We start from the raw sequence: 21659 nt of genomic DNA, 5'->3' as shown, positions 1-21659 counted from the left end.
CAAGTGTTTGTAATAGAGCATCGCCTTCCCTGGCTCAGGTTATGCTGTGTATCCTCTGGGTGTGCCAGACCAGCACGTGAAAAATCAACATGTTTGCTGGGAATTTTTAATGTAGTGAGTCAAATGTGAAGACAGCTCATTTTTAATACATCATTCAGCAGGAACATCTAAAATTCTCCATATTATCTACAAGTTATTTTCACAAAATTCGTATCAGTAAGTGCTGACGCTCTGAGGACAAGAAATGGGCAACCTTATCATCCTTCCCTTGGGCATGTCATGTTTTGGCCTTGCCCAAAGGAGAGGAGCGCTGCTGGAAGTGTTTTATCATGGTGTAACACTGGGAACCAGGGACAACTGATTCCCCAACACTGCCAAAATCTCCCCTTGCCTCCCATGGGCTGGGAGTGAATCTCTACCATGCCTGTGCTCCAGACTGGGTGAGCCTCATGGATCTGCAGTCCTGGGGAAGGACAATGCTCAGGATGACACACAGGAGCATCCCACCTGGTCTCACCCTCATTTCCAAACACAGCCAACACCAGATGCTCCAGCAGAATGAAGAGTCACCCTATAACATGCCTTATTACATAGCTCTTCTCCTTTAGGTACCCAGGAGTTTTATTTAAAGACACATTTGCCATGCCCTGAAGGGCAAAAGCAGATCAAACATGAAAAAGTTGTTTTTTCCAGCTAGCATAACTGCAGGTTTCATTCTGAAGTCACATTAGGAAAGAAAGAGGCAATCAAATTTTTGAAACCTCTCCAGCTCCCTTCCCTGCTTGCATTCTACATCAGCAGCTTCTACAGTTAATTACTTTTCCTAATTACCATTGCCTTGCACAATGGTTAAACTGGCTACATTCAGCTGGATGCTGAAATCAAACCAGTATCCCATCACTGAAGTGGAGTGGAAGCAGAGGGAAGTAGTTTTTATTTGAGAAGTGGCCTACTAAATGGAGTGTACCACAAGAAAAGAGCTGATGGGTCTCCAGGGGGCCATACTTTGAGCTCTCTCACTTTTATCTGTAGCACCAATTAACAAATGCCAAAACACAAGGACCTGGAAATCTTATACATAAAGAGAAACAGCAAAGCCCAGGTTTGAACCCTGCTGAATGATGGCAGCTAAATGCAATTACTCTTCTGAAAGGGCTACTTCATCTTAATCTGACCTTCTGGAAACCTTTGCGGCAGACCTTGGTGAGGGCCAGCTTTAACAAGGAACAGTTTCTGGGGGTCCCTCTGAGCAAAGCAGATTTCTTACAAGGTTGCAAAGGTTCTGGAGCTTTAACCACTGAGCTACTGCAGTGCCACAGTTGCACCCACCCTTGGCGACACAAACCTTGTGAAACTCAAGGGGGGTCGGGGACATGATTTCCTGCATCTCCTTCTCCATCTTCTTCATGTCCAGGTTCCTCTCGTTCTTCTTGGCAGGGGAGCTGCTGCCCTCCGTCTGTCCGTCCATGCAGCTGGAGCTGGCTTTCCTCAGCGGGCTCATTCCCGAGGGGTTGACAGAGTCCAGGAGCAGCTTGCTGCCCTCCAAGCCCAGGTTGTGCACGCTCCCTGTCATGATGGACGCCTGCAGGGCGAGGGCACAGCGTCACTCTGCTGAGTCAGCAGCAGCAAGAGCGGGACCACGCGGCCACCAAAGCGCCACGGACAACACGGTGGCACCACTGCTCCCATTATCCAGAAAATAAACACCAAGAAGCTCTTCCTGTTGGCTGTAAGAGCCTTTCCCAGACCTTGGCAGCTTGCTTCCAGGTCTATGGCTGAGCCACTTTGAGCTCTCCACCCCCACCCCAACAGGGAGCTAATCTCAGAAGGAAGCATTTGTGAAGCACTGAATTATTTTTCCATGAGCCCTTCTACACCAACTGGGCCAGGCAGGCCTCATCTTGTGCATGAACCATCTTGAGTCAAGGAGGATGAATACACCATTCTCAGGGAGCTCCCAGAGGAGCCAGTGTCAGCCTGGCTCTCCAGGCTACCTCTGCAGGCTGCAACTCTTCTCCAGCATCACACAGTGCTGGCAATGGCCCAGGGGAGCCAATGCCTTGGACTCCACTAAGGGCAATTCAGCACAAAAATTAGGATTTTATCTATCAGTAAATAGGAGCTGTAACTGAGCAAAATTGAGTTAAAAATATGAAATTAAGTAGTATTTAAGCCTGGTCATCCTTGATAGCATCCATTAAAAGATGCCCCTGAGCAGACTGGACTCCATTTGGCAATGCTTTTCACTAATGAGATTATGTTGATCAAAGTTAACGAAGGAGTCAAGAATCCAGTCTGTGGAACCTCAGCTGGCTCCAGGTTACAGAGTCCATTTGAACAGTGTAATGAAACCTGTAATTTCAAAGTTCAAGTTCAAAGGGTCTGCAGTGCCAATAAATGTCTAAAGGTAGAAGAAATTAAAGGAAAGGTATGGAGCAGGCAGAAAAATTCTTCAACACTAAATGTGGCAAGTCAAAGAGCAATTGCTCCTGTGCACAGGGGAAATATCATGCAACTAAATCTCTAATCAAGACCCTCCAGCTCTTTGCTCCAAGGTGGAACAAAGGCAAATAAAATGAATTATGGTAGCAGTAGGAAAATGCCAGCACTACCCACGTTATCCTAAAAAGGGTTGGATAAAGTACAGAAAACCTTTCATCTCTGTACTTTTCAGGTCTTCACACATGACTTGATCAGCTCAAGTTTGGGCAAAACTCAAATACCTGTTACATGGAAGGACACTGACTTACCACATACTTGAAAGGCAGACTAACAAACAACAGCACAGCCAGCCAGGGTACATTTGGTCACTGCCCTCTGGTAGCCTCAGCCCCCAGGGTGATGTGCTGAGCTGTCCCAGCTCTGCAGAGCCAGGGAGAACACAAAGGTCTGTGCACACCATGCCACTGCCCTCTCCCACAGGCTGCAAACACCCAACCAACCAGGACCCAACAGCACTGGGCTCCTTCTCCATCTTCACGGCATTTAAATCCTCCTTGCAGCATCATAAGCAATTTCCTAAAGTTTTCCATAAGCTTTAGGTTTAGTGCAGCAAAAACGGCAACTCCAGACTTCTCCAGCCTGTGGCTGCTCTGCATTATTTTTTCCCATGTCTTAGCTGCCCTCAAAGCAAAGCAGAGACACACACTTTACTGGAAAAAGCCTGTTTCTTCCCATACTCATAGCCTGGAATTGGATTCTGACTGTGTGTGAACCTGTTTCTGGACTATCAGGGGTCACCTTGCATGACTCCTCTTCTTATTTAAAATCAAAGTATGAAGGGCCTTTTTAAAAAAAAATACAAACAAATCAAATCTCTAATGGTCATAAAATCACAGGAGGCTGAGTGGTGGGGCTAAGAAAGCTGCAATATAGCAAAGGCCCCAATGAGCTCTGCACATCCCACAGCACACTTCACAAAAGCTGAGCACATGGAGAGGGAGGAAAGGATCAGTAGTATTTTGGATTTGATAAAAGGGGAGTTGAACCCAACAGATTCCTGCTAAAACTAGAGCACTTCCCTTCTGTCCTCAAAACTTGCAAAATATTCTAGAAACATGCTTAATACACAGAAACCCTGGAGGTGCTCAGCTTTAAGTAAGATTCCTTTAAATGTTTAAAAACATTTCTATAACTATCAAGCTCCAAACAGCATAAAACAGCAATTGCACCACAGATCCCTGGAAAACAAATGAGAGTCCAACAAATCCTGTCTTTTGTATTTAAATACCAGCAGAAAAGAAATATTTATGCATCATTTTAGAGAGGCACTTTCTCTTGAGCAGTCAACAACTGCTGTTCAGAAAGGCTGAGAACAGCTGCCTAAACTCATTTCTAAATACATTCAGATCCAGGAAATACATGATCAAGGGAAAAAGTTATAGTCTGAGAGGGCTGAGGATTTGGGATTTTGAGTGTGTTGTGGGATTTTTTAAGTCAGCATTTTCTTAAGCAGTTAGGATAATAAAAACAGCATTCCATGCTTCAGCACAATAAATTTAATTGAGATTTCCTCCTCCACTTACAGTTGCTAAGGATCAAGGAGGAAAGAACAATTAGCAAGTCCCTTGTCACAATACAAACCAAAGCAGGACTTTCCTCTTCGACCTTCAATTAGTCAGAAGTTGCCTTTTTTTCTCTGAGGCCTCCGCAATATGCAAGTGTACAGAAAACCAGTCCCACTGGGAGTGATGGAGGGCATGATCCAGAGAGCTCCCCCCAGTCCTCTGGAGGGCACAGGGAGAGATGGTCCTATGGGGTCCTGCTCCTTTGTTCAGGCTGTGGGAGCTGAACTAGGGAAGGGAGCAGCACAGGCCCCATCCTGCCAGGCAGGTTTGCTTCCTGCTGCTCACAGTCTCAAGGGGGCCCTTTATTTGCATCCCATGACTTAGAAATCCAGGCTCCTCATCCTATAACCGGACACAATAACATGACCTCTAAAGCATTTTGGATAAAGAAAAGAGAAAGTGGTTTGTGAAGAGAGGAAACACCTTTATTTCTGCAGGAAGCAATTACTTTCTCAGATTTTTCCATGGGGAAGGCTGGCTGAAAAGCTTCCAATCACCTATTTCACTGAAAGTTTCCGGCAGAGTGACAGCTGAATGCAAGGTACGTGTGTCTGTCGGCACTTGAAGTAAGCCAAGCTCCAGTCCCAATGGGGGCCTGTCAGGCTCCTCTTGCTTGGCCTTCAAGTGCTTTGGAGAGACAATATCTTTCCAAGCAGAGGATTTACCACTGCATGGGGAAGGCTTGCCAACAGTCATGTGAAGATTACTGGCCAGCAACAGTTCGTGAAAAGGGTGTGGAGTTCCTGGCAGGCAAGACATGGGCTCAGGGAAAGAGCACACACAAGCAGATGTCTAGTGAGGCAGAGTTACCCATTAGCACAAAGCCTGACAAGAATTAAACCCAAACCCTTCACACCACTGGCAGCTCAGGGATGTTATGGGCAAGAAACATCTGGGGAAACGGTCTAACATTTATGGAAATAGCAAAACAGTCAGGTCAGCAACGAATTCAGAAAGTGATTTACCTCAATCTCCCTCAAAAGTTCAGACTGGCCGCATGTTTCCAAATCCTCCAAAGCTTCTCCAAAAACACGCCAAAAATTGTCCTCATGAGTGGTCTCAAGGCCATTTTGGCGGTTGGGGTATCTGTTGTAACGTAGGAACCAAATATTGTCAGCACTCTTCTGCAGCAGGGTGAAAGCTGCAAGGCTACAGCAAGTGTCTCACCAGTAAAAGCAGACTTGAAGAATCTTCATATACAAAAGCAAACAATATGAACTTTTCAAATAAGAGTCCACATACGAGACCTCCATGCATTTACTAACGGGGCAAGTGTCCTTCAAAGGAAGCATTAAGTTGGTGTAGTAATGTCAAAGTTCAAAGGGTAAATTAAAAAGTGCCTGTAGGAAGATTGTAGGTTTAGGAAGACCTTTTGGTGAAATAGAGAAGTGAAAGAAAAAAGGATGCATTATGGGTAAACCAGGAGCCTCAGAGACTGTTAGTACAAAGGCTGATGGGATAGAGCTCAGATCTGAGACACAGAACACCTGAGAAGAGAGAGAAAAACACAGAGGGTAACAGACATGGTGAGAAAATGATAAATACATTAGGTCTCTATGAGAGTAAATAATGCAAAGATGTATATAAAAATGACTGCCCTGGGCTGGACAAGCAAACGCACACTACAGCCAGCAGTACCAACAGTGTCATGTACAACCCATACAAACCGAGTTTCATTTGCTTTGGGATGGCCAGGGAACTGAGCTGTTACTTTCAAGAGGTCTCTCTTTTTTTTGCTGTATAACAGTCTTGGCACTTACAGCTGTGTAAAGTTTGCCACCAGTTCTGTCTACAACAGAGAGTAAGGTTAGAGAGAACCTCTCTCAAGCTGGTACAAACACACATTAACGTGACCACTGTGTGCTGGGAGTTCTGCAATTCCCCACCTTGGCAGCTGCAGCACTTTTTATCTCTGACCACAAGCCAGGGTCAACTGTCATATCTCTAAATCAAACAGCAATTAAACATGGCGAAATCCTCTGAACAAAAAAGCAGGTGATGCTGGACACTGCTTACTGAACACCAGACTGCAAAACTCAGACCACCAGTGTTCTGTTTAACAGGAGCCTCTTGAAGGAAACTCTCTGTGGTGTTAAATCAAGACCACAATAAACCCATTAATGAGTCATGGGAAGAGCCCCAAGGGGACAGTGATATTGGAGCAGCCCTAATGCATCTTATACATATCTTATAAGGAGCTGCATGGATGATGCTCCAGCTCTGCACCTTGTGGTAGTATCTTGCATGGTTTAATGGTCTTCAGCTCCACAGACAGGAAGGGATACTCATCCACCAGAGCCACTCAATAAAGTCAAAACATTTTACTTGAGAACATGTCACAGAGAGCTTGGCCTCCATTAAATATATAATGACCCATTTTTGTTTTTCCAGATGTTTAACAACTGCAAAGTCTTTAGCACACACTTTCCCTTTGATCCACTGGTTTAAATGGGAGTCTGTAGCAGGCAGAAACTCACTCACACACCCTTTTGCTCCTTGTGGGATCATGGACTTCCTGAAGAGAGCAGTACATGACATGGCTTATTGTATTTTAAATTCACCCCCTATCTTTCATCAGCTTTTAAAGGACAGTAGCCTTTATGCCAGGCAGAAAGGTCAAATAAACACCCAGCAAGACTTTATAAAAACAAACCAAAATTTCCCCCAAAAAGGAATTTTTTTATTTTTTCCCCTTACTCATTTCCTTCCTCTGCTCCCAGGTCCCCAAAGAGGCAAATGTCCCTTCTAGTTACCAATCTTGCCTCTCAGAGCAGCAATACACAAACACATCCAGGACACAGATGAATTAGAATGGGCTCCCACATCACTGGGTCAGCAGGTTCTTCCAGGCTAAAGGCTGTCAGGGTTTGTTTTTCTCTTTAATAAAGAGGGCTCAGCAGCATGAACCATCTCACTTGCACTTTGACATCAGGGCTTGGTGTCCTCATTAGGGACACGGGGGTTTCGAGGGCTCAGATCTGCCAACTCCAGCTGCCAGCAGCCTCGCCGGGAGGGAGCAGTGACCTCTGTGAGCTGGCTCTTGCTGAGAGGCAAAACAAGAACAAAGTCTCCAGCGCTGCCAGCCTTCCTGCCAGCTTGATCGTCTTTAAATAGGTGGAAATGGCCATGAGATGTTCTAAGGGTTTTGTTTGGACAAACAAAAGTTAAGGAAAAAAGGTAGGAGAAAAAAGAACCGACAGTAACAACACGACACACACAACTGTGGGGACTCTGGAGGATGTTGAGGGGAAGGAAGTTTTGAAGCAATGGGGCATTTCCATTATGTGTGGCTTAGTGAGGGGCAGCCTGTGGCCAAGGCAGATCCAGCAGGATTTCCACCCAAAGCACAGGGCAGCTACAGCTGCCTCCCTGAACTCAGGAGGTGTCACAGCATTTTCCCCATGCTGACTGAACTGGGGATTAATTTGACCATGTCCACCGAGTACAGTTTTTTTTGAAGTGTTGGAAGAGTCAAAGTGTGATGGAGAAAGAATCCAGCCAAAGTTTTGGTAGATTTTAACATGGATATGCAACATCGCACTGGTCCTCCAAGGGTTTGGTTGGCCTCTTTTGCTTTGTGGCACTGAGCCGGTGTGAAGCTGCATCCCTACTCAAAAAAGCCTGGCCAACACATAGAGGGACAGCCCTGACCATGTCTATTTATTACACCTAAGCTACAAAAATACTGCAGCCTTTACATGGTAGGAGTAAGAAACATGGTAGGAACCTGTGGTCCATGCAGCTGAGACCACCCTAACTCCAGACACAAAATGTCACCTGGCCATGGCAGAGCTGTCACACAGCTACACTCAGGGTAACCTGGCAATGGGAAGGTGGCCCAACACAGCTGGTGCACCACCAGCATCCTTCCCCACAGCTCCCTGATGCCAAGTGGGACATTACTGGCCACTCCATCACATTCCCATGTCCCCCTGTCCCTGTGCCTTGACACTCCAAACACCTCCATCCTCCTCCCACCTCTCCGTACCTGCTGGACTTGTCCCAGTCATCTTCACTGAAGCTTCCATCCATGTAGGGGTAGCTTTTCCTGGGGTCTGCTGGAGGGGTGCTGCTCTTCTGCCTGCTGTGTCTCCACTCGTGTGGATGGAGGGCTATGCCAGCAGCCTGGGGTATGTAGGTACCTAGGGAAGCCAGAAGGAGTGGAGGAAGAGAGAGGGCAATACCTGGTCAGAAACCCCAAATGGAGTAGGACTTGCAGAGCCAGAAGAGCCTCCTTCCCTAGGTCCCAAAAGTGAGATCACACGGACTGTACACTTTCCATCTCAGTCATCCAAAAGCAGTTCTTCCAGCCTCTTCTGGCTTTAACCAAAGCAGCTTCTCAGGATTTTGACATGGGATGCCCCATTTCTCCTTTTTTCCCCTGCTTCCCAGTAGTTTTATGGTGTGGGTCTGGGATCCCCAGACCTGGGAGTACACATACACACAGATGCAGATCCTGCCTCCAGCCAGTGCCAGCTGTGGTTAATAGCTCCTGTTTCCACATTGACCCCAGCAGAAATTATGTAGTTGAATCAGTCACCTTTAAATACAAGTTCTTCAAAGGACAAAGGGAAGATCCTGACAAGCTTCCCTCAGTGGTGGTGATAAGGAAAAATCAGCTCTTATCCTAAGAGCTGCCAGTCAGTTCTCTCAGAATTCCCATGCCTTTGGGATCAGCTGGTGCAGATACAGGAAGCTGCTTCAGGGACGTGTGTGTGAAAAGCAAGGAATAGGATGAAAAGCTCTGCTGGCTTGAGAGCAGAGGAGGCTCATCTATATCACATTTGACAGGAGATCAATATAGACTGTTAGTATGAAATCAGACAAGTTTCACTACATCTGCCCCCATGGACTTTTCCATACTGCAGTGTATTACTCCACAGATGAAAATCCATCACTACCAAGTCACAAGATCCTCAAGTCTCATGAGAAGATGCCTAAACAGAAAACTTCCAAAACAGACCATTCCTCAGCAGTGTCAGTGCCCATCTGCAGTAGAAATAAATCTCCTGAGTCTCCTGCCCACCTCCTACTGCCCATTCAGTGTTTCAGAGAAATCCTCAGAGCCTTTCCAAGAAGCACCATATGCTCCCATCACACACTGTGCCAAGCAAACAGGAAGAAGTAATGGAGAAACATGTAATTAAGGGAGACTTGATGTCCTAAACTGCTAAGAGCACTGGAAATACCCAAAGACAATGCCAACACTTTCTCTGAAAATGCCAAGGCCTGTTATTGCATTCAACTGATTGTTTCCTCTGTGTGTTTTTAAAGGTTAGACTACTCTGCAGAAAGCCCCAGGAAAATTGCTTGCCAACATCTTCCAGCAGTGGGAAGCACTCACTGCCTACCAGTGCAGGACAGGGGCCCTGGATGCAGGTCCCTGCAGAGGGTGGGCAGCAGGTCTGGGCTGGGCACAGGGGCACGTGTCCAGAGCAGTCACTTGGAGGAGTCATTATAGATTCACCTCCTCCTTCCAGGGAGAAGGGTGGGATCCCTGGGATTCAGAGCCACCTGGTGGCATGTTCCCACCAGGCCCAGCACAGCTTCCCTGCCAAAATCCTTCATTGAGCAATCTCCTACTGCTGTGGACAAACCTAAAAGTCTACAAGGCTGCAGAGCTTGATCTGTAGTTCTCCATTTCGGGTGTAATCCCCAACCTCTAAGCTCTTTGATTCACAGGTTTCCCTGCACCCTGCCTTCTGTGCCATCCCATGGGCAACCATCCAAGCCCTTCTCCCTACCTTCCAGCACCCCCTTCCCAGCCAGCACCACTGCACCACCATGCAGCCAAATGCAATTAGCAGGGAAGACAAGAGAGCCCCTGAAGCAAAGTTGCAGTGTGTGGATCTTGGGCAGCCTGGCACCAGCCCGGCTCCCTGGGGTGCTGTGCTCAATTACTTGTTCTCAATTTACCGGCAAAGCAATCACTTCCCAGTGTCCAACTTGTGTTAACATTCAATTAGATGGAGAAGGATTGCAGCATTGTGAAGGCCAGGGGATTCCTCCTTAATGAAGCCTCCAGTCCCAACTGGGCTCCCTAATTAAGACTTCAGATGAAGAGAGGCTGAAGGAAGACAGAGGGATGGGGAAAGAGACACCTGGGCAGTGCTGTCCTTTGAACTCAGCCAGAGTGCAGTGAGCCCAGCACACTCACACTTTGCAGCAGCACCAGGCAGCATCCCTCCCTGCTTTCACATTCTGCTCTGGACAGGAGCCTTTCCACCAGTTTCCTGTTGTGCATTGATTCAGGATTTTGGTTTGTTTCAACACGGGCTAATGCTAGCTTACATCACTAAATCTGAACTGGTATAACTATTTTCCAGGGCTTTTCTCCAAGTAAAAATATATTCCCATAGAGTATCCTCTACTCCAGTTTCACATCTGCTAGAAGCTACAGCTGAATAAACCTGACCTTGAAGAGCTGTGTTCATCTGATCACTCACTAGAGAGAGATACTTTCTTGTAGTATTACCTTAATTATTTTGTTAAGCAAGTGCTTCTAGTCACAAGACATTCTAGTGGATTTTAAAACATCCTGAAGAGGATTATTATGTCCTACAAGGCCTCTCTGGAGAAATAAAAGTAAGCTATGGACCAAATACTCTGTAAAACATATGGCCAGTGAATACTGTCTCTGATTATGAGAATTATAAAGTGCTGTAATGGTTTTGAAAATTATGAGAACAGTGTGATGCCATATAAACCAGAACAAATGTGCCAATAAAAGCCTAAAGAGATACACCAATTCAAAGCACCACTTGAGTGCGTTCTGAAATGTATTCTGTTCCTTTCTGGAAGCAATAGGCCATATAAATGTGGTCAGGCCACAGGCTTTGGCTCCTGTTCAGAGACAAGACCCAGACAGAGCAGAGACCCCTAAGAAAATAAAACCCTTACCTTGGCTTCCATACCCAGCATCAATGGCAGAGCCATCCCAGGACTCCACAGTATTGTCCACACTTGGAATTGTGGTGGAGTATATCTCAGACAGCTTGCTAGTTTTCTGGGAGTCTGTCAGGTCATCTTCTGGGTCACTCACTTCATTTAAGCTCCCCGACTTCTTGGGGTAGGATTCTGCAACCAGAACATCCTGCTTTAGAGGCACGAAGAGCAAGCCTCAGGGAAAAGCTTATGCTGACATGGGAGCAAGGCCAGGTACTGCAAGTCTTTAAAGTACCTCTTTAGCTCTTCAAAAGTAGCTGAGAAAGTCATGTGCAATGAAGCTGAAAGGATTTAATGCATTATCCTTATCTCAAGCTAAATCAAGAAAAAATGCCTTTCTGAGTTTTTAGCACATGGAATACAACGAGCAGTCATGGGGATTTGAGGATTACCACATATGAGAGAGTTGGGACCTAATCTCAATTCACAAGCACATCTTCCTGTACATTTGGAAGCTTCCTCCAAACAGCCTTGCCCAGAGAAGTGTTGGCTCCTGCAAGCAATACCCTGTAGCTTCTCTGGACTCAGAGGACCTCCTTTATACTCAGAGCAGCACCAGGGCAGGTGCTGCCCTCAAACTTGGCTACAAACAGTTGTTTTAATTAGACTCCAATGACAACCACCACTGCTGAAGTTACAGCCCTCTCCCACGACTGTACAACCTCAGAAGTCAAAGCTGATCACCACCTCTCCAGAGTCTCCCACACATGTGGCAACAGTGGAATTCCTGGGTGTGGTATTTTGAGGCAGAATTTCCCCTGATCAGTGATTGGAAAATGGGAGCTGAATGTGAATGATGAAGCTCAGACCTTCCCTTTCATTATTTTAGTGCTAACAGGCTCTTATTGTCATTATATCAAATTTCCTTTCAGGCAAAAGCTATGCAAAGAATGGTTTCTCAGCATAAGCACTTCTTTGTACTGAATATTTTAAAGCTCTTGTTGATTAGATATCTTGTTAGCCATCCACACCCTGGATCTCTGACCTGAGGGATAAAAAGCCCTCTGAAAGTCTGCATTTGTCAATGAGGACAGATTATTTTACCAAACAAAGCCTGGTGTCCTGAAAGTCCCTATTTTCCAAGCCTTCAAAAGATTGCTCACCATGATTAACTCAAGATTACCTTGAAATTTCAATTACACCTGCTTCATTCTCAGAATGATTAACGAGTTTCCAACAGGCACTTGCATGTCAATTATTTCACCAAGTGCCTGTGACAATGCTAAGTGTCAGCAGGGGGAGAAAAGAGCATTTTAGACCAAAGACCAAGACATTTGGCAACAGGGGAAGAGGCTGGGGCTTCTTGAAGAGGAATCAACTCCCCAGCTATGTCTCTATTTGCTACATCCCTACTCCCTGCCCACTCTTCATCCATTTGTAAAACAGGCGCATTGCCACATATCTGCAAACTGCTCTGAGGTCTATAGAGGTTCTATATTGAAGAGTGATTACACTTTTTCAGATGCAGGAAAGGCTATGCTTGATTAGAAAGGTTTATCTCTTGACTTCTTCTAATTCCCACAGCACTGTGGGCCATTGGCTGGCTAAGTCCAGCCAAATCTACAGACTGCAGAAGCATGGCACCAAAAAAAAAAAAAAAGGAAAATACTGGAGGTGGAAGAGACTGGAATGAAAAAAAACCAGTGACTTGCCAGTACTAAGTATGCTTCTGATTTTTTTATGTCAACAACACCTTCAAAGCCACAGGGAGCTTAGCAGGAACACCAGAAGGGGATCCCTAGAATGAAGTTAGATGCTTTGAAAGATGATCTTAGAACCCCAAGCCAAGAAAAGAAGTGTAACAGATTTATTGTCAATTGTTTTTGAATTAAAGACTTGGGCCGTGTGGGAAATTCATGGATTCTCCCAAATCAGAGTCTCCTTGCTCATTTAGCAGGGTTATATTTTTTAAAAAACCCCATATTCTTATACTTTAAAAGTAACTTCTGCTTCACTTCTGTAGGAAATACCAACACAGTCAGGGAAGCAACAACAGTACAAGGTTTCAATCTGAACTAAAAATTACTATTGCCAATAAACCTGCTGTTTCATCTCTTCCCATCACCACAGAGAGGCTTTGGGTTACCTTTCTTTCATCTGTGAGTCTGAATTTCAAGAAACACACATGTTTTCCCACAGTGCCCAGCCATGCCCACGACCACACCGCCTCATCCCACCTTCCACAACAGGAGAGAAACCCCCCAGCAGTGCCTGCTCCATGGCCCAGGGTCCCTGCTGGGGTGAGCCTTCCCCCTCCCCACGCAGCTCCCCAACTCACTCTCTGTCTGCTTCTTGATCTTGAGGGTGACGGTCTCTCCTGCCATCTGCAGCAGGTGGATGGCCTCGCTCAGCGGTTTGCCCTTCAGGCTCACGTTGTTGATTGCCAAGATCCGGTCCCCGACGTGGATGGCTCCGGTTCTGGAGGGAAAAGGCACTGTCAGGAACTCCAGAGAAGCAATTCCTCTGGAGGACAGGACATTCAGCTCTTGCTGGAAGAAATGAACACTTTAAAATATGTCTTTGTTCCCTCTTGGTACACTCTATAGCTGTGAATTCCTCTTTACCACATACCAGGAATCTGGTTCTTCCCCAGCTTCCATGGGCACAGACACACAAATACACATGGGAACACATGGCCTCCTCAAATCCCAGGCCCCTTGGGAACTGGGAATGCAGAGCAGCTTAGAGACAAAATACTTCAATGCAACGGGGTTAAAAGCACAAACATTTTCAGTATGTGGAGTCCAACACAGTCATCAAACATGGAACTGAAGGACATGATCACCCTGATGGAAAGAAATTATGAGACAACCCTAGAAACCTATTGGAAAAAACCCAAACCAAAACAGCTCAACAAAACTGCTCATGTGTGTGCAAGCATGAGCTGAACCAGCTGCAGTTAATGGTGTGCTTAAAGCTCAGCCTACTCAGTTACACCCCTGTGACTTTCTCCACCAGCTCAGGAAGAGGCTGCGTTTCATTGCTCAGCCACATTCCAGCACTGGTTATTGCTCTCACCTAGACAAATCCTCAGGCTTCAGCAACAGGCATGAGGAAACTAACAAGTCATGGCAATTCTCTCCCTTCTCCATCCTTCCCCTCTGTCTGCTCACAGACAAAGGCTCACTTTACCTCTTCCCAGTGAAGCTCTGGGAGGAGCAGGCAGGGCAGGATGTGTCCACTGGCACTGCAAAGCCTGGAGCTGGACTGAGCTTCCCAAACTCACCCTCCAGCTCCCAAATGCCAGCACGCGAGAGCAGCAACCACCCCCTCCTCAAGTACTGTGGGAGTTCTGCTATCAGGGACCTCTGTGATGGAGTCAGGAGGAGATGAAAATCTGGACTGCAATATCTTTTTGTCCTTTTTGGCTTTTTGGCAACTTGTCTCCCTCAGGTTGCATCTCCAAACTGGACTGCAGACAGCTCCTACTGTCTGGAACTGGAATTTGATATATCAAGGCAGGTAAAACAGCTGCTTGGCTTTCCCCAAAATATCACAGTTCTGTAGACACACTGCTGTGAAACATCCAGTATAAGTACATCAAATCAGGAAATGCAGCCAAGCAGCAGGCAGGACTGCTCAGGCTTCTGCTGCTGCTGAGGAACTCAGCAGTGCCATGATGGTCCCACCAGCCACTAGATGTCCGTCTTGTGCCACCCAAATCAGCCTGGAAAAGTTGTCAGGGAAACAAACATTTCTGTGTTCAAACAAATTACAGATTACAAATTACAGATGAAACTGGGACTGGAGGATTTGTCCTAAAAGTTTCATCTATTGTATTTTAAAAAATCAAACTAAACTGCTGGCAGTTTACAGAAGATCCTTTTATCACTGCAGTGCTTCAGCATTCAAGGCTTTCCTGCTGTACCCCTGAACCCAGCATGGGAACATTTCCATCCAAGACACCAGCCCAACCCAGCCCTGAACAACATGATGGCTCTGCAGTAACTGTGAAAGTCTCTCAGCAGGGAAAAATACAGAAACAATTAAAGAGAAAGGTCATGTTCAGCCAGGTATTTTTCTTCAAAAGGGAGAAAGCAAACCAAAGTCCAGTCCTCTCAGCCCCCCCCTGTGAGGCCAGGCAGACAGAAGCTGAGCAGGACTGACAGAGAAAGCAGTTTCCAGATAGTGACCTGGTGCCTCTCCATTACTACCAACAGTCCTTAACTCACCTCAAACACCCAAGGAGCCATGGGCTGCATGTCCCTTCTTGCTCACAGGGGACATGCAAGAGCAGAATTGAGTAACAGGTAAGCAGAAAAGTGTAAAAGGGGCTGCTAGAACTTCTCAGCAAGCACTGGGGAAGAGGTGACTGCATGCATGTTGTAGGGATTAACGTGGCACATGAGCAGGGTCACCATCCCTTTTCCTCCCTGCCAAGATGGCTTGCTGCTGGATACTCCTAGACCAAACTCTCCTACAGCCACCCCCATCTACTTGAGTAGGTGGCACTAAAGGAGGCTGGTCTGGCACTTTAAGATGTCAGCAATAGCCAAAAATTGTTCTTGGAGAGCCATTACACCTCAACCAGAGTTCAGTGTTCAGCACACTCCCTTGGTCAAGAAGAAGGAAAGCACAAGTCCTGTGGCACAGGGTTAAGGTATATGCAGGAACTCAAGGAGGGGACACAGACAGTAACATGGGAGAGAGCCACAGCTCCACACCACTCTAACAGCCTGAGCTGCTTTTGGATGTTTCTGTAAGATCAGACACAAGGAAAAAAAATTGTTCAAGGTCAAGATAAAACCTAAATCATCTGACTCTGAAGCCTTTTTGACTTAGGCAGCCAGTCACCCACAGACAGATGTGTGACACATCCTAGAGGACACCGTGCCTCCCCCACTGCCAGCAGCCCAAAATGCAGTGCAGACTTTCATTTGTGCCTCTACAAGAATGGCCTGTGGATTCCTGTTATCAGACACTGGGATCAGGTCCCAGTGTCAGTGCTGCTGAACAATATCCTGTGCTCCAACACGAGCATGGATTTGGATTCAAGACCCCCTCCTTCAGAGCCTGGCTAAGGGCATCTGTGGCACAGATAAAGGTAGAGACATCAGGAAAGGGACAATTTAGGATAGCACTAGGAGCACCCCTCTTCCCTTGACAAGATCAATTCATCCCCTTCTCTCACTCACAGGAGAAATAATGCACCTTTCCTGCAAGCAGCCTTCATCCCAGTGCTCCTCACCCTCCCCACAGGGAGCCGTTACCCAGAGACATCCCTGTGCTGCCTGTCCCCATGCTGTTATCTGCTACTCAGCCACAGTGAGCATGCTGAACAGCTCCATCACTCTTCTCACAAGGCTTTTCATTGCTCACTGGCTGCTCTCTCCTGATCAAAATTCAGTGGTACTGCAGCACTCGCCCGCACTGCATTCCTGGGCACAGGCACCGATGTGCACCCGAGTTCAAAGGAGGAACAGCCGTGGAATTGCAAAGGGAACCGAGATCAACAAAGGTACAATTCTGTCTTCTGACACCTGACAGCATTTGAGCTGGCTGTTCTTAACCTCTCTCATGCTGGGTTGCAGGTACAATACAGAAGTGCTACATAGAAAAGCCTTGGATACTCTGTGGCTACTATTTTATAGGGAAGAAGATCAAACCCTACAGTGACAGGCAGTGATATAAAATCCCCAGTGAGAAGAATCACTAATGATTAAGTCCATCCCCTTCGTTCCCAGGAGACACAGACCTTCTGCATTCTGCACCAAAGGGAAGCCATGGAAATGCACAGCAGTGTGCTGAGAGCTCTGGGGACCCAATACAGTGAAGGACACGGAGCTGTTTCTCAGTCCAGCTAAGAGGGAGCGTGGTCTTGAGACAGAAAAAACCAAAAAGGCCAGATATGCTGTCAAACATCCCCAAGGTCTTGCACTTTACACCAGTTTGTTCAGGGGTTTTTTTGTTGCTGTTCTGCTGTCAGCAGCACAAAGTAGGAGACCCTCAGAGAAGCATGAGTCAGGGCTGCTGAAATGATCTATTTACAAGTCACAGCTCCCGTATAGAAAGATTAATTAAGATAGAGTGTATGACTCAGCCCCACTTATACTCTCAGGAATGTCCTGATCTTTTAAATCCCACACATCCACATATATTCAGACCCAGGTACACAGTAACTTCCCCGGTGACTGAAGGTAAATCTGTTCCTACATTTATTCAGTATAAATGCCTGATGCTTGGGCATGCCAACCTGCACTGAGATACCTCACATGTAACACAGTGAGCAAGAAGCTAAGACAGGTCAGAATACACCTGAGATCCCTGGTTTCAGCAGGACACACCACTGCAATGGCCATAAGCCCGTTTAGCAACAGGGGAGTCCTGGACAGAGCCTATGGTGGTTTCATAGGCAGGATGGGTACTCTCCTGACACAAGGCATGCATGGCAAATCCCAGACCAGGAAGCATCCCTGTGGAAGAGGGGCAAATAAATACGTATTCCTGGCTGCAGAATTCACCTGACTCACTGGGTTTGACTTTTCCTCAAGTGTCCCTCTCATTGCCCCAGCAGCACAGCCCCCACCACTGCTTCATGTCACTTGGTACCTTCAGAGCACCTTTCCTCCTTAGCAGTCTAAGACACCAAAGAAGAGTTCATGACAGCAGAGGAAACTTGGCATGGTTCAAGACCCCTTCTCAAATCAATTCAACTGCTCTGTCCCCAAACCTCACCTCTCTGCCAGCCCTCGTTTAGTCAAGCCTGAAATGACAATAGGATCAAAAGGTTCCTCTGTCCCAGAGATGGTTATTCCCAAAGGGCCCCCGTATCGCTTCAGCTCCACCGTGTAGATAATAGCACCAGTTGTCTCCTGCTCGTCTGAAAGAGAAAACAGGAATACTGAATTCTTGTCATTTCCCAAATAAAAGTAGTCATAGAAAGACTTGCAGCCTCTAGAAGCAAAAGCCAGAAGTCTTCAGTGACACTCATATCAAATAGGATTTTAACCTTCCAGACATCACTTAAGGGCAGAATAACAAAAATAGACTATAATCAATTGGAAAGTGGTGACTGGATAGCAGCAGCCCTTATCTTTGTTAGTTTGCACTACCTATTGGGAAATGTCATTACAGTGGACAGGCACCAGTTTGCATGAGGATTTCTGTACCAGAGTTATCTTCATCCTTCCTAATCTTCAATTTGACCAGGTCTTCACACTGCCTTAAAATCTGCACAGCATCCTCCATTGAGCAATTGTCGAGTCGGATGTTATCAATGGCTAGCAGCTTGTCTCCCGGCTCCAAGGTGCCAGTTCTACATGGAGAGGAAAAGACAACTATGAGTACATTTGTATTTGCCTTTCAGATCCCACAACACATTCAGTTCTGCAGTGGAAATGACAATATTAACTTTTTACTGTCCTTGATATTTTCTGGAAAACAACCATGAGCTGAATTACAAAATTACACCTGTAGTTTTAAAGAAAGGAAATTTGTGTAGAGCATGCATCCAGACAGAACCAGCCAGGAAGGTTAGATAAATATCCTGGGTAACCTATAACCCTGAAAATGCCTGATGTGTAACTGACAGATTTTCTACCCCTTATGGAAAATCCTGGGTGAGCACTCTTAGAAATAAGCAGTACAGACACACTAAATTCCTCTGAATGCCTTGCTATGAGGTCTTGGGAACAGAGGGAAAGTCAATAAATCTTGAGTTATTTGCACAGTTCTCCACCAGCGCTCACAATTCACTCTCTCTGTTCACCAAAGCAGGAGCTGAGACATGGCAAGCTACCCGATGAGCCATAGCACCCCCTGGGACAGATGAAGCCCTTTACCACATGCTCTTAAACGCTAAACATCCATCTCCTAGAGACTCAGCTGACATCTAAACCAGTGCCCTGGTCATCTTCTCCATTAGCTCAACTCTATCCACTTCAATACAGACAAGATTTATTGCAAACCCTACTGTGGTCTAAGAAAAACCTCTAGTGCTGAGATGTCCTTGGATTCTGGAAATATCCAGACCCAACTGCTACATTCAGCTTCTCTGGTAGACATTCATGGAAGGCCATTTTGCAGTGGGTTTGACAGATGGAAAATCCTGCACTCACCTGTGTGCTACACTCCCCTTCTTGATGTCAGAGATGATCAAAGGATCCCCCAGCTTTCTACTTGCAGCTGCAAAAGAGACACATGGTACAAAGCCTGATGGTGAGTTTGCTATCTGGGATGGGGATGGTGGATGGTTAATGGGGAGAAGCAGCCATAAGGAAAGGGGATTTATATTCCCATCACAAAATGATGTCTCACAGCTGAACTCTGGAAGCCTCTCCAGAAAGAAAAGGAAAAAAAATAAACAAATATAAATCCCTGCAGTTTGTTCATTGCCCTTTGCCCAGGGTAATTTCCTTTGGACTCCTGAAGGAGCGGATGTGTGGTGTCCAACAGGAAGAGGTGGCACTGCCAATCCCAGCACTGCTGAACACCCCTGACCACCCCTCACATACAAAAGAAGGGAGCCAAAGGCCATGGCTGCAGTCAGAATTAGCACTGCTGCTGGAGAGCACCCAGCTCTGCCCCGCACTCCATACAAGCATTTCTGTGTTCTTCAAGTAAAGTGGGCTGTGAAATTTTCCAGGTGGAAAATAACCCAGGGAAAAAGCTCAGTTTTTCAGCTGGTTCAGCTCTCTAGGGCACTTAATCATACAACCAGATGAATCAGGGGTGGTTTGTGCTGGAGCTGGAAGGGGTGGGTGGTTTCCAGCTCCTATCTCCTGGCTGACCTTGATAACTTTTTCAGCCCACAAAATGTGAATACGCATCTCTGGGAGCATTTACATTTTCAGACTTGCCTGCAAGACCTGCTGCTCTCCTGAGATACCCAAGAGAGATTTATGACTCAAACTCCTCCTGACCTCCTTGTCATGCACACGCCAAACATACACCAAGAAAGAGCATCCATTCCACCCTGCCTTGCTACGGGAATTGCATTGCCTCATTTAAAGTTGACAGAGCTTCTCAGGTTCACACAAAAACTGTGTGGGAAGAAAGAAACTCACAGCCTTTGAACATATCAAGTGGAGGGCAGAAATTAAAATATCTGTGAGGCACGTGGCACCAAACACACAGAGATCCACCTGCCTGAACAGCAGTTAGAGAGCAACCAGAAAGTCAGACATAGTAAGTGTTTACCAACCTCTCTGCTCTAGATTTTTCTGTTGTTTATATTCATTTATGAAATTTGAAAACATATGTCTAACCCAACACCTTTAAGGATATCCTCTCCCAGAAATAACCAAACCTTCTGTACTAAAGAGAGAAAAAAGACAGCCAATCTCAGTCGTGGCAGGGCTGAGAACCACAGTGAGGTCAGACAGCAAAAAGCAGACTGTGACTGATTTTATAATAGTCACAGCAATGTGACTGCTGAATGGTACAGAGCCTGGAGGAACTATTTTCCCCACGTTTTACTGGAGCCTGGTACCAGACAATTTTGGAACTGGACACTCATGTTGTGCTCTGTCTGCAGATCTAAGGGAGGAAGATGTGCTGTGGAGATGCCCAGAGGGCTTGTGCCTATATTCAGCCTGTCCACAGCATGGGCCAGACTGCAGTCAGGACAAGAGACACTGGGCAAAGCTGAGTAGTGGGAATAAGGATGGGGTTCAGGTAAAAACAATGCAGAAATCCCCATGCTGACTGAGAAGGCCACACACCATGGACTAACAGCACAGGGATTGAAATGTATCACTCTGATAATCATTACCATTACTCTCCTTTTCAGTATAGGACATGCATTTGCTGCTGACAGAGGTGTACAGAGTGGTGTCCAAGCAGCAATGAGGGCAGACCCTGTGAGCACACCCTAAGCCCTGGGTCAGGTGGCATTGCTGCATGTTTAATCACTCCCTAGCCTGGTTCTGTCAAAACAATCCAGGTTAGCAAAAATACTTTTCACTGCAAGGTTTGTTTACTAGTTTCAAAGCAGAGGCAGTGTGACAGAAAGGGGTTAGGGAGGATGCTAACCTATCCTGGTGGTGGGCCGGGATGGCCATCCCTAACCTGACCAAGCCACAGCTCAAAAACATGTCCAGAGACCATGAACACCAAGAGAGCAAAGAAGGAGGGGAGAAAAACACCAGCAAGCAAGAAAGCACAGACAACAACATGCCTCAAGCTCTGCAGATTTCTGTTTATCTCAATGTCTGCCCTGCAAGTCCTGTGGCCTGTGGGGGGATCCTGCACACAGTCAGTTTCTGAGCAGAGAACAAGACCTTGTCCTTTTGAAGCTCCACAGTTGGTGTCAGCACTGAACACAGCACAAGCTTCCCATGACAGAAGCAGGGGTAACAAACCAAGTGCTTTATCCATTAGAGAACAAAGCAAGTTTTAAGGAAAAATCATTCTGGTTTTGTTTGCAGGCTTTTTTTTAGAAGTTTTGCTCTCAGAACAGGTTTCCTTGAGACCTGAGTTAAAGGGAAGGGCCATATACAACTGCATACAACTGTCCCTACCAACAGAGAACTCAAACTTTAATAAATGGCAGTCCTTGTAAATGTAAAACATTCCAAATATTCATCACAGAGTCATTATAGAAACACTTGGATTGGAAGGGACCTTAAAATCATCTAGTTCCACTCATGGAACAGTGACATCTTCCAGCAGACCAGGTTGGGCTTAAAACCCCATCCAACCTGTTCT

General features: G+C 46.3%; 2 protein-coding genes across 11 annotated transcripts in view; one reads left to right on the top strand and one right to left on the bottom strand.

Moving 5' to 3' along the window:
* The window catches only part of CCDC174 (coiled-coil domain containing 174), a 336009-nt gene that overhangs the window by 64546 nt on the left and 249804 nt on the right, over window positions 1-21659 (top strand). The gene's annotated exons all lie outside the window — the stretch shown is intronic.
* GRIP2 (glutamate receptor interacting protein 2) overlaps window positions 1-21659 on the bottom strand; it is a 258051-nt gene that overhangs the window by 4783 nt on the left and 231609 nt on the right. For 9 of the 10 annotated variants that reach the window (XR_003380682.2, XM_074550576.1, XM_014268082.3 and 6 more), the window contains exons 15-22: window positions 19070-19136; window positions 18122-18267; window positions 17688-17832; window positions 13291-13430; window positions 10968-11144; window positions 8056-8209; window positions 5033-5153; window positions 1346-1582 (exon numbers count right to left, since the gene is read on the bottom strand). Coding sequence is in view for 9 of the 10 variants with exons in the window: in XM_074550576.1 (XP_074406677.1) it covers window positions 1346-1582; window positions 5033-5153; window positions 8056-8209; window positions 10968-11144; window positions 13291-13430; window positions 17688-17832; window positions 18122-18267; window positions 19070-19136 (1187 nt within the window). In the remaining variant the exon portion in view is untranslated. Of the gene's footprint in view, window positions 1-1345; window positions 1583-5032; window positions 5555-8055; window positions 8210-10967; window positions 11145-13290; window positions 13431-17687; window positions 17833-18121; window positions 18268-19069; window positions 19137-21659 lie in introns of those variants that run through there. The other variant, XM_026794373.2, reaches the window with a different exon arrangement.

The sequence above is a fragment of the Zonotrichia albicollis genome, chromosome 12 (assembly GCF_047830755.1).
Source record: "Zonotrichia albicollis isolate bZonAlb1 chromosome 12, bZonAlb1.hap1, whole genome shotgun sequence".
Taxonomy (NCBI): Eukaryota; Metazoa; Chordata; class Aves; order Passeriformes; family Passerellidae; genus Zonotrichia; species Zonotrichia albicollis.
The sequence above is the reverse complement of the archived record's forward strand: the minus strand, read 5'-3'. Positions and strand labels throughout refer to the sequence as shown.